General features: G+C 42.3%; 1 protein-coding gene across 1 annotated transcript; it reads left to right on the top strand.

Moving 5' to 3' along the window:
• The first annotated feature begins 848 nt into the window (after positions 1–848).
• Positions 849–13,242, top strand: nus1 (NUS1 dehydrodolichyl diphosphate synthase subunit). The gene is made up of 5 exons (XM_083790875.1): positions 849–1,453; positions 3,321–3,452; positions 8,092–8,244; positions 10,086–10,185; positions 10,891–13,242. Exons 1-5 carry the CDS (start codon positions 1,054–1,056, stop codon positions 10,979–10,981), a joined length of 876 nt encoding a protein of 291 aa, XP_083647001.1. The 5' UTR covers positions 849–1,053; the 3' UTR covers positions 10,982–13,242.
• The last annotated feature ends 276 nt before the right edge of the window (positions 13,243–13,518 follow it).

Raw genomic sequence — 13,518 nt, 5'->3', positions numbered from 1 at the left:
CACAAGAATGCTACGAATGGCACTAGGTGTCACATGGACGGACCGCATCAGAAATGTGGACCTCTATGGGGACCTACCATGGGTCACGGACAAAGTCAGAGGGAGAAGGATGAGGCTGGCAGGGCACTGCATCAGGCACCCAGAAGTAAATTGACCCTATGGGAGCCAACCCAGGGCAAAGCCAGGAGGGGAAAGAGGCGTACCACCTATGTAGACGTGCTGCGGCGCGACAGCTTGGCTGACAACACTGCAGAGCTCAAGAACCTGATGTTGGATAGGAAATTGTGGAGGGGAGCGATCCAGGAATCCCGAGTTGGTGTTGGCTAGACCACACTCTCGACAACATTTGAAATACTGTATTATTTAAACATTTTAATAAGTTTAACAAAGGCATTATATTTATATTTTAAAACATTTTCAGATGGACCACCTCAGTAGTCCGTGGACCATCCATTGAGAAACAGACATGGGGTGCATGCATTGCATAGCAATTAGCAAGTGTTACCAAAGCACTAATCTTAGCCCATATCCCATCAAACACAACAGGTGGTCCCCAGGTTGAAAGTCAGGGTGGTAGTCCCTGGTTCACAATCAGTTGAAAACCTAGCCTACTGGACATGATGGTACACACTAGAGGGCGACATAACACAACGTCACTGCTACAGCTGCCCTGATATATAATTCGTTGTACGACGGAGTCGCGCAACAAAATAAATTGACGATCTACAAGCCCACAGGGCGTCGCTTCACCATGCGTCATGGGCTTGTAGATCGGCACATGCGTCACCACAGTCGCATGACCACGCACCGGGTTCAGGGGTGAAGGGTTGCTGACAGATGAATGAAGATGGCAGCCGAGGGACTGAGATGGAACTTGGCAGCGAAGCTAAATGGCTCAAACCTTAAAGTAGATTAGCCGCGTATGTATGCGTCACAACTTACTACCGAACTGACATGTGGCTCTGTTGCGACTTCTAACCCGCTATCCTTTGACACTCTTTAGCGAGGAAAGCGGTGGGTGGGGTCCTGGGAACGGACTGCAGCTCCCTCGTCATGGCGCTCATCTGGGAGCTGGTGTGGCGGGTGTTGCATGTATTCCTTCACCTCCACAGGACGCTCGTCACTTGGTTCCGACTGCGGCTTCGGAACTGGAACGCGCGGCCGTGGTGGAAGCGGGCGGTCGCGGCTCTCCTCATGCCCATAGCGCTCGCCGGCTTCCCGGACCACTACAAGAAACTCACCCCGGTGGCCGGCGGGGCCGGCGGCCAGGGGAAGCGTTCGGCGGGCGGTCGCCGTGTGCGGTGCACCGCCGACGGCAAAGCTCTGGAGAAGCTGCCGTTGCACATCGGCTTGTTGATAGCCGAAGAGGAGCTGAGCTACACGGACATCGCCAACCTCGTGGTCTGGTGCATGGCCGTCGGCATATCGTATATCAGTGTATACGATAGCCAAGGTGAGCGTTATGCTTTTCTTTATGTTTCAAATTAATTTATTGGAAATACACCTCCCCGCCCCGTCTCCCTACACTCCACGGTCATGTGCTCCAGCTAAGCAGTAAAACAAGGCTATGGACCAGAGCTAGCTCCAGCTTCTGTTTTTCCGCCAGCGGTTGTTCTGTTTACAAGAAGTGGGCTTGTACTAATGTCTAGATCTATATTTGTATCATATATTCCTCCTAGCTCTGTTCTAACGGCATTAGGCTATGGACCAGAGCTACTACATTCCTACATTTCTAACCTGAATCATGGCTTTACTTACCCAGTTAAATATTTGTTAATGAATTTACTCTTGAGATTGTAATACACTGTCCGAGTTACAATACAAAATGTATACATTCATTCTGGTTTGTGTGCACTTGCAGCACAGTCACAGGGCCATCCTCTTCAATACCAATACGTGTACAATAATGGCGCTCATGTCTAACATTACGGTTACCTTAGCTAACCTCTTATTTATTGCAGAATGACACACCACTTGGCTAAAGTTATGAGGCCCCATATCGGCATGACCCATTTACCCAATTGAGAATCGACAGTGATTTACTGCAAAAACAGATTTCCTCACAAATATCTGGAATTTACAGCTGCATATGGATGCTGCCAAGCACGACCCTGTCCCTTTATTTTCCGCAGCTTTCACTGTAAAGCTTCTATACGTGTCTCAAAGTATTGCTTTATTTTATTGCTGTTTTACAATTGTTGCACAATCTTAGTTGTGAATCATGTCACACCAACATTTTGCTGTTTCTTGATTCTTGAAAGCTACTTTGCCCTTCATTACAGTAGCATTGTGGTTTATCTTGACTATTGTTTTTTCAGGCTGTATTTGACATTGAGATTTCCCCGGCTACACACACATTGACTCTGGCTGGGACATTTCAGTAACATGACAGTAGTTCCTCTTTACTATGACTAACAAAGTTAATTTGTTCCACAGTATGTGTCTACTAGTTATTAAGCTTCCAGTGTTCATTTTCCTATATGCATAACTTAGACTTGTGCTAATGTTTGTTGTTCTCGCAGAGATTAGAAAACAATTTACAACTACAGAATGAAACAATAGACCTGATTTGGCACATTTGAACCCCATCTTAGAATCACATATAGACACACTGTTCTTAAACAAGTTCCTATAGGCTAGGCTAGTAAGGCCACAAACATCCATACATGTGTTTCTGTTCTCATCTTCTGACACTCATAAGCTGATTTATTGGCATGAGCCCCATGACTAATAGTAACCTTTACCTAAGTAAAATCTACCAAACTGGCTATCAGATGGTCAGTGGAATGGAAGTGGAACACATGATATGAGAGAAGTGTGTTTGGCGAAACAGATTAAATGTGCCAGATTAAAGGTGAATAGTAAACAATACCAGCCACACTATTTCAACTGGTAACAATACCAGACCCACTGGTAAATATAAGATACGGTACTAGGATGATACTATAATAATAGGTCAAAAACTGAAACCTGATAATAAACTTGGACTTTTATTCATGTACATTATAAATAACACACTTTTTCACAATACATAGGCTATGGTAATTTAAAAACAAAATGTTAGTTACTTAGTTTTCTCCTGGTTATGGTACCTTTAAAACTAGTAAAAAGACATAATTTATGCCATATAACAACATTAACATATTGGCCCCTAACCCAGATAATCTCCAAACATGTTATTGTGTATTACTTAATTTTCCACAATCTGTATGGAGTGGACTGGCCCCAGAGCTTCCTGGCTCAGTTCTTGATGTACAGTAAGTCCCTTCAGTCAACTAAATGTCTAAATAGCTCTTGTGAAAATAACTCTCTTCTGCCAGGAGTTTTCCAGAAGAACAACTCTCGCCTCCTGGAGGAGATAGAGAGGCAACAACAGGACCTGTTGGGCCTAGAGGCTTCTAAATATAACATGCAGTTCCTCAGCAATGGGAATGACAAGCACCAGCACCAAGGTAATGCCATTTTTTTCTATTTAATTGTAACCAATATTTTCACCCAGTGTCAATTATCTAATGTAATCCTGGGCGCTACACTTCCTCTGCCAACCTGAGGGGGCAGAGGACTAACCTCATGCTTCCTTCTATGCATGAGGAGTCCAAGCTGCTTCTTTTCACCTGACAGGGGGGAGTTTCCCCGGCCGGACGTAGCGTGGAAGTACACGTTATTCCGACCAGTTCCTTTTCCCTCCATCAGGTGCCCTGGCTGGCCAGGGGTAGGTAGTTTAGAGACCAGGATTACTGCATGTTTTTGTTTGAGGATACCTACCCTAGGGGACACGGGGAGAACATGCAAACTCCACACAGAAAGGCTGAAATGCCATTTGATTTTCAGTTTTTCACTTGATTTTTCTGTTCTACATCTAGGATTTGGTGTCCTCCAGTATGAGGCTAGTTTCACTTCTCACTCAGAGAAGCCGACATGGGTATCCGAAGAACTCGCCAGTTTACCAACTCTCCGCGATTTAGTGCATTCTAGTTTTACTTCACCTTAATTTAAATTGCATTGAATTGAGAGAGAGAAAAGATAGTTGTTTAGAGTTAATACTAGAGAAAGTAGGAATGCTAAAAGTTTAAACACCAAAGTACCGAAACCGAAACAATGTAATTAGTAAACAATTCCTGAGATGGTAGGCCTTCGTATCATTGGTATTCACATACTCACCTTTTTATCATCTAGCTAGCTGACCATTTAATTGCACAAAATAATTTGATTACTTTGGAAATTAACTATAACATCTGAGAGTTTGACATACTACACTGAGGAAGACAGCATGCATAACAATGAAGACATTGATGAAGAATCTTCACCGTGGCGACTTGGTAAACTGGCGAGTTCTCCGGTATTCCCGACATACTCTACTCTAATGTATCCCATGTACAGTGACAGTAACTTTCTTTTGCATAATCACAGATACAAGAGTAACCTTATGGATGTCCAAGATATTACATTTTATACTGTCTGATTCAGTAATCGTATTACGCAACATCTGTTAATAAGCACCTCTGATAGTAGAGGATATGGCAAGATAATATCTTTGCTGTGAGGTCCGGCCCTTAACCTTTTGGCTGTCGAGTTGTAGTCAGTGTGGGTATCACATAGAAGCTCAGTTTTGATTTTCATAAAGTTCAAATTCGATCTTGATTGACAATAATAATGATTCACGTTCTATGTATAGCACTTCTCAAAAGCAGCGTTACAAAATAAAGAAATTAAATACACATGTAGTATAGACTCAGAGTCAGAGTAACCAACGGCATCGGAAGAGACTGGTAAATAAACATGGTAAATAAATGGGAATTATGAGTACTGGGCATTAACTTGAACTTTGGAATGATGAGCAGTGCTTTGCTTGAAGAGCCCAGGCTACACGTTTGTTCATAGGCCGAAAGTGGTTCACAAATGTAGGTTGGAGCTTGACCAGACCTGACCTTGAAGATGATTAGTAAACATTTTAAAACGATTCTAAAAGATAGGAAGCCAGTCTATGGATGATAGGATTGAAGAAATGTGGTCAAATTATTTTGGAGGCAGTTGAAAGCCAAACTGAAATGTTCTATACCATTTGCAAACAATGGAGAGACTTTTGGGTAAGACTGGTGTCCAGACTGAGACTTAAGGCTCATTCATAGTCTGAATTTTCAGTGGTGAGGTGACCACCTGAGCTTAAATAACATTGAGCGGTGGTGAGTAAAAACAGAGAGAGGGGCGGTGGTTTGCTCTTCACCGCGGCTCGTGACGTCATGTTGTAGTTCGGTGGTCACCTAACCACCGAAAATCCAGACTATGTATGAGCCTTTACTGGAGGTGTGAATGCAAGCATGAACAGAGATGGACAGCCATTTTATTTTGGCAATGTTTCGCGTGATAATAAATTAATAATTAGATTGAATTATCCTTCTTTATTTGTTGTCCTCTCATTTTAAGGATGAGAGGACAGTGGAGAGACACAAGGGCATACTAAGACCTAGTGCTAGTCTAGATCTTACAACGTTCCTGTTTAACTCTGAAACTGTAAACGACTAAACATTAACCATTATGAGTTCATTTGTATACCTAATACCTTCAGCGTTAAAGAGGTGTGTATTCCAGTCCTTTGTGTGTGAGAATTCTGATCCCACCTGTTTGTTCGTTTAAGCAAAAGAGAAGGCTATTTTTACTCTAGAAGATGGAGGCTATCAAAATTGAATCCTAGAATAGAAATCTTTCTGTTGGCTCATTTGCTTTTGGCTACAATGTCGTACATTAAGTATTTATACACAATCAAAATGCCTCAAGGAAACATATTATAACCAAGCTGTCCACACTTATAAATGTATAGCCTAGTTGCTGATGGATAATTGGTTCATCAGCATGTTCTGGAAACAAATGGATGGAAATATGGTACAGAATCTCTTCAGCCATGTGTTGCATCATCACTCAGTCATTGCCCAACTTTTGCCACCTAATACCCACCAGACAAGTTTTGCTCATCTGGTGGCTCGTCTGACGAGTAACTGACATAGATAGAACAGTTGGTCAAATGCAGAAAATGATATGTTGGAACAATGGGACAGAAACTACCCCAAAGTCCATATTGTCAATGTCTCCACTTACACCCTCCAGATGTGAAAGGGTAATTTCTTTTCTCTCCGATGTTTTTGTGGGCTGCGTTCTATGGCAACGGGCACCATGCTAGAATACCCTTTGTAGACAGCTACTCTTCTCAGCTGTCAGTTTAGACCTGAACATCTCGTTTCAGAGGGAGAATGTTTTGTTTGTTTTTTGAGTGGTGCAACCACTCCTACAACCAGCTTGCAATGTCCTCGTACGTGTTTGTGTGTCTGTGTGTGTGTCTGTGTGTGTGTCTCGTACTTGTTTGTGTGTCTGTGTGAGCATGAGTATGTGACTTAAAAATAGCAGTAGGGGGCGCCAGAAACAGTGAGAGGGGTAGTGACTCTAATGAGAGAGAGTGAGAGAGGTAGTGACTCTAATGAGAGAGAGAGATAGAGAGAGAGAGAGAGAGGGGGGGGGGGGGAATTGCACCACTCAGTTCACACGTGTGTGATTTCTTCTTAATAAAGTCTGTTCCTAGTGTTCCTATGTAAAGCTCTTTGGGTATTTAGAAAAGCGCTATATAAATTTGAGCTATTATTATTATTTTATTATTAGAAGACTAGCTCTACAGTAGCTGCTTGTATGGCTCCCATCATGCCCGTGTGAAATAACTAATATGGGGAAGGGTTGGGCTAATGGAGATGGAATTATGTCAGCCAATATGCACTGACTAGGAGAAGTGTCTGCTTACAGCCCATGTGTTCAACCCTGATAGTGGAATAGCTCTATTGTCCCTCAGCTACTGAATTTGTCAGATGATATACAGGCAGTATTGAGGGCAAAATGCCTTTCCTGGACTTCATCTGTAAGTCCAATAGTGGTTAAAAATACCCATGTATGTCAAGATGAATGTAGCTCATCATAACCTATGTCATATGGCCCCCCTCCCCCCAAACTGTCTCTCAATCTGTATCTGCATCTATCTAAAGTGGAAATGGAAAAAATAAATAATAATTTTGAGGAGCGCTAGCTCCTCAATATACAGATTTAATGTTTGTTTTTAGTTCAATGTTTGTTTTAAAAACGCCTTTAACAATGAAGGGAAAATTGACGTCATATTGTCCCTCATTACGTCATATTGTCTCTTTATTGTTAATGGCATGGCGTTTGTGTTGGCACTGTTTGTTTCACATCACCATTACATCACCTAATCAACATGAGTTAGACTTTAATATATTAGCGCCCCTCACTTCACACGGTGTGATTTTTATTAAAACTACAGCTAAATAAAATGGCATTGTAACTCTAATTACAAATATTAATTAGGGATGTGAATAAAAAAAGATTTTCGACTCATCTGGACTGAAATAAAATAGAAAAAATTCTGGTCCATCTTGGTAAAATGTTATTCATGGGGTCTGGTCATAAAAGCTCACATACAGTCATCAACAGTGTGTTGGAAAGTCTAAAGTTCAACAACAGTTATTTTGCAATGTGTGCTCTTGTACTATCTGTTTGAGGGACAAATGGAAGCGGGGGGGGGGGGAGGACACACGACAACATAATGTCGCTGGCTCTCACCCGTTAAGGACCATTTTAGGGAGGGGTTAGGATTACCGACAGTTACATACAATTAGCAAGTACATGTGTGTCCGCAATAAGTCACTCAAGCTGAGCTTATTATAATAATGATAGCATTTTCAAACACCAGGACCACTACAGAAAATAGATATAAAGTGATGGATGGACAGTGAATTTTTCAGTTCAGTGATGGATAGTGCTTTCAATTCAGTGGCAGATCGTTAATTCAATTCCTTAATGGAACATGAATTGAGTTCAGTAAGGGATGGTGAAGTCAATTGTTCCATGCTGGACAGTGAATTCGGTTCAGTAATGGATAGTCGGTGATTAATCTAAAATATGCCTCCTACAGCTATCAGGCTGTTGGCATGATGCAAGTGACATGCTCCATTTTAGTTCAATGTTGTATAAAAAAGAGACAATCAGTCTGGGTATATTATATTTGTAATGTCATGTGTGTGTTTTTGTGTTCCTCAGTGCTATCCTGTCAGCCGGTAGTGAAGGTTCTGTCACCAGCCGATGGGAAGCAGAGCATCGTTTCAGCAGCCCAGCAGCTGTGTCGTTCCGTGGAACAAAAAGAGAGGCGCTCCAAAGACATAAATGTCTCCATGCTAGATGCACTACTGAGAGGTGTGTGTGTGTGTGTGTGTGTGTGTGTGTGAGACACACATTGGGGCATAGACATTCCTTTACAATCAGTGTCTGTTTCTCTAAAGTTAGGGGTGCATTTGATAAAATCTCAGGGTCAAGTCATTATATTAATTAGCTTTTTTCCTTTTGTTGTGTAATGATAAATTATTAGCCTGCCCTGAACTAGCAAATAATCTATTCTGCATAATTGTGTTTAGCACAACTCTGGGTGACCAGGCACAAAATGCCATCCACCGGGATGGGATTAACCATGTGAACTATTGCATTGCTAGTCATTATAGGCAGACATTTGACAAAAGGGCGCTCTTATCATCATACATCACATTCCGTGCTCAGCCAATCAAATCATCACATTTCGTGGTACAAACACACACAAAGCTGTGGGGGCAAGCGATGCAATCAAAGAAGTGACTTCTACACATGACATGATGTGTGCAGAAGTCAAATTAAAGTATTTATTTTGACTTATTTTTCTAGATTGTGATACGGTATGTATTTCCTTAATTTCCTGGAAAAAATATATATTTCCTGAAAAATGAATATTTTGTAGTTTGGGTTAGGTGGTTTCTCCCCGACAGCAGATATATACTAAAGCAATAAGCCATGCGAGGTCTCAGTTTACCTGGGTATTTTACAATGGCTGGGGGCGTAGGCAGACCCGAGGCGCAGCCGAGTAAGCTGGGGCCTCGGGTGGCTTATTGCTTTTCTAAAACGGTTACAAACAATATTAACCTAATAAAACTATTAAATTCACGAAAGTAGCTACGCTTTGCGCCACCAGAGTGAGCCACATCACTTCCTTGTTTTGCTCAAGGAAGCTCTGAGAAGGAAGTGAAGTGGTCACGTGACTGGGCTGCGCCATGACACTTTCGTGGGAGCCAAACTACCCGGAAGTTTGGCAGAATGCACTAGAGTCAATGAGAGCTCAGTGACCAGCTTATGAACAAACATTATTTATGAACAATTGAGACCTTTTGTAAAGTAATCACTTCTGGAAAATAACAGAAGACATGTAACACATTATTGTCTGCTGTGTTGTTATTCGATGTGTACACTGTGTAATTGTTATAGAGGTATGGTATCTAAAGAGCACAAAGTACCTTTCTGAACACACCAAAGTATCGCGAGACTTCCCACCGTTTCCTGTCTGGCAGCAAAATCTCGCGATACTTCGGAGCCAGAAACGATACCTGCTGCCGGATAAAATTATATACTGTGCAGTGTGCACTCTGTGCACATCGAAAAGTAAGTGATTAGAAAACAACCTGTGATATGTCTTCTGTTAACTTATTTTCCAGAAGTGATTACTTCACAAAAGGTCTCAATTGTTCATAAATAATGTTTGTTATGAGCTGGTCCAGCCGGCTCCATTCACTGCCATGTATTCATTGCACTTTTCGTGAGTTTGGCTCCCATGAAAGTGTCCATGAAAGTGTCATGGCGCAGCCCAGTCACGTGACCACTTCCCTTCCTTCTCAGAGCTTCCTTGGTTTTGCTGCAAGTAGGCTATGTGACGGGAGAATAGCGCTTGATGTCTTTACGGGGCCGCCTGGAGCCACACATCCACAGTCGTATGCGGCGCTTAGACGCCCGCACGGCATGGGTTTGCAAGGCAATCAAGCGCTCCCCTTCCCCAGTACAGCTACAGAGACGCAGAATCAGCTGTGAATGATATAAAGTGATTGAAGGTGTGGGTATCGGTGAAATTTACACCGGTCACGTCACGGTAACCAGACAATCAGAATCAAGTATTGGGACTACCCGTTTTAGATTTAAAAGTATTTCCTGTTATGTCAAAAGTCATATTGCTTCCTTTTCAGAGTCAAAGAATATTCCAGACCCAGAGCTGGTGGTGAAGTTTGGCTCAGTGGACAGCACACTGGGATTCCTCCCCTGGCACATCAGACTCACCGAGTTCATGTAAGAAATGTGTGTGTGTGTCCGTGTGTGTGAGCGACCTTTTGGCTCTTACATGATACCCATCCATGCCCAAAGTGGCCACCTTGTGGAAGGGTCAGTGTGGCAATGCGCAGGAGAAGTAAGTTTCATGTGAGTCAGTGCAGGGAGAGCTGGAGCAGTTTAAAAATATATTTAACCAGGAGCTCCCTCCTATACTTTGTGTATGTGCATGTCCACATGCAGGCTAGTGTGGTATATTATGTCATTAATTTAAAAAGTATAACTTTGACTGAGACTCTGCTTGTACAGTACAGTTTTTAGAAGATGCATTTAGTACAGAAGTACAAGTGTACTTGAACTCTTTGACAGTGACATCGTTCTCATTTAAAAGGTTGTCACAGTGGAATAAAATACTCAATACATCATGGCGTCATCAGCTTTCAATGTATGCGTAAATAATAGATTTAGGTATGCTGTTGCTGTGTCTTAGATCTTAGCTATTTTATACAAGAATTGCCAATCTACAAGCTCTGATATTATTTGTTTATTAACTTTGAAAAATGTCATCTACAGTATAATGGCATTCCCTAAATTGGGATGCTAGGTTGAAAGTGATTTTAAAGATCAGACGTTCCATGTTGTAAGCTACTCTTACTTCAATATTCCAGTGGATAAAAGTCACCCTTCTCTTAAAAGTCTTCCTTCTCTTGTCTGTCTCTGTTACAGTTCCCTGCCTTCACATATAGATGTGTCTTACAAGGACTTATTGGGTGCTCTACAGACGTATGCATCGTGTGAGCAGCGGCTAGGCCAGTGATTAAGCTCTGGAATTGAGGAGGCTACATGTTGAACTGCCTGGCCACATCAAGGCTTGCCACATTGGAAATGTAACTCCCTTACCCACTAGGTACCATCAGCTGCGTCCTGTGGAGGAACTCCATTTCCCATCATGCGACAGGCAAACAGGAAAATAACTTAATCTATGGGGCAATGTGGTGTAAATAAAAGCTTAAAGCTTTTTACTGTCCTATCCTATCTCTGTTCCCTGTTGCTTACAACTAAACTTCTCACAAAAGTTTGAAAATTAACTTTGGTCAATTATTTCTCCCCTTTAACCTTTTTAGACCTGAAGCAGATTCTAAAAACGCCTTCTAAAACCAAACCTCAGGATTTCTGAAAACCTTCAAATTCTTATTAAAAACAAACTATTGCTATATGAGAGCAACAGCCCAGCTCAAACCCATGTTTAGCAAGGTGAGCACAGCCATCCAGCTCCTCCTGGTGGCAGCGTCGCTGGCCGCTCCAGTCTTCCACTACACAGACAGTATACTGCTGCAGTCGCTATGGTACATCACAGCGGTGAGTGGTGACCACAGCTGAGTCGGGCTACTGGTCAAGGTACTAAACGCCGGAACAGTACTTGGAATAAGTTTGCACCCGATGCAACCACCAGGAATGTCACGGAAATTTAACTATGTCACCAGTACGTACGAATGGTAGGTGGGGAAGCCTGATAATGGCTGCCAAGTAGCTGTTAAGAAAAAGACGCAGAGGTAGCTCCCGGCATAAAAGGTAAAACGTATAGGTTACACCAGGTCTAAATGGGTTAATAATACCAATTGGTGTTGTATTTTATATCGTTGAGTCACCCTTACAACAAGGTACAGCTTTCGGCCAGGCATTTGTGGTTATTTTCATGATTCTGAATCCTTCCCAAGCATTAGTTTTGCACAGAAAACACTCCTTGGGCTAAATTCGGCCATAGCCACTTGCCCAAATGTGATGACCTCATCACATTTGGGCAATTTCTGACGGCTATGGCCGAGTACTATTGCAATTTATTTTGGGTCAAACCTTAGATTCACAGTTTCACTAGCCTATAAGTAGCCTGAGCTAACGTGTTAGGTTTCTGGTCTAGAGGGGCGGGTCGCGGCTGAGATTTGCGCATGCCCTGATTGGATCTCATCGATCTGTCCGTCACCCCCGGCCCCTCCTCTCCCCCTAGTGCAGCGCTACGTCACATCATTTGGAGCGACGCCCACCCGGAAGGGTTGACTCCCACTTTTAGACCAGAGCGGCCAATGCGTTCCTCCAGGCTTTCAATTTTTGCACCAACAAAAATGAAAGCCTGGTACAGAGGCTAGCCTATAAGCAACTCAAAGCAAGGGTGAATACCAACCATTTGCCAAATTCTTTGGGGGCACTACGCACACATTTAGCTGTGTTGATCATTCCATGAATGCCTGGTCCTTACAAGCTGTAACTCGTAAAGGTGACTAATCAACGATAAAAACGATGTAAAATAAAATACCTATTGGTATTCTTAAAGGGGACAAGTAATCAACCAAGTTAAGTTTTCAAACTTTTTGTGAGTCGTTTAGATGGCCCCAAAAATGTGTTTAATTCGTAATGTTGATGTTTGGATTGTAGATTGAGGCAAACATTGCTACCACTGAAAGATTGTTAGAGACCTGAAACAGAAGAATACAGCCTCTGACTGCAATGCTTGTCCATTCATCTAGGAAGACTCATAAAAGTCTCAAGGTTGGGAGGGAGGTCTCTGTGTGATGAGGTCATGAATTTGCACTCCAAACATTCACTCCGTCCAAAATCAACAGCTTCAGCAATCATGTTTTGAACACATGGCGCTCTTATTTTGTTTTCTGTATGTTTCGCGTGTTTTTGCCTCCTGTCTGTCTACATGTATTTCTGTGAATAATCCACCAGGATATCTTTGCACCCAATTGATAGAACCATTAACAAGAAACTATAACTGGGCCACAAAACAAAACAAGTCCCTGAGCTGCAGATGGAAGGACTTGGGTGTGACCTCACAGGACGACGTATGAAGTGTACATTAATGTTACGTCACCCATGGGGTTGGGTCGGACCCGAAGGTCAATCATGAGGGGCATGGACAAAGAAGTTTACTTCATAGATATTGTTAATGATAATGATGACAATGTAAGTTTGGGTTCCCAGTGTAAACTTGGTTTGACGATCACACTGATCTAAATCTTATGTCTGGATGTTGTTGATGTGTAATGTGCGGATGTATTAAAGGTTATTCTTCCTCTACTACGTAACTGCCCTCATCGTCCTGATCCACTCGCCTTCCAGCTACTGTTATGACATGGCTTGACCACAATGCACCACTCGCTCTCAGAAATGTAAATTGTTTTAGGTTATTTTAGAATATTTTGTTGATTACCTGTGTTTCCTAGCTGTTAGTAATTTTATTTGCAATTTATTTGGGTGCCTCTGCAATGTTCTTAAAACACTTTTTTAGAAGATCTTTATGGTAACATTGGCCACAAAATAAACTAGATTAAGAACATTAAAACGTGTGAGGTG

The sequence above is a fragment of the Protomyctophum parallelum genome (genome assembly GCF_964188405.1).
Source record: "Protomyctophum parallelum genome assembly, chromosome: 19".
Lineage (NCBI taxonomy): Eukaryota > Metazoa > Chordata > Actinopteri > Myctophiformes > Myctophidae > Protomyctophum > Protomyctophum parallelum.
Note: the sequence above shows the minus strand (reverse complement) of the source record. Positions and strands in the feature narration are given on the sequence as shown.

Coding starts and splice junctions, on each gene's coding strand:
- nus1 (XM_083790875.1), top strand. CDS start 1,054: ATGGCGCTCATCTGGGAGCTGGTGTGGCGGGTGTTGCATGTATTCCTT. Junction 3,453..8,091: donor TGACAAGCACCAGCACCAAG/GTAATGCCATTT, acceptor TGTGTTCCTCAG/TGCTATCCTGTCAGCCGGTA. Junction 10,186..10,890: donor ATCAGACTCACCGAGTTCAT/GTAAGAAATGTG, acceptor TCTCTGTTACAG/TTCCCTGCCTTCACATATAG.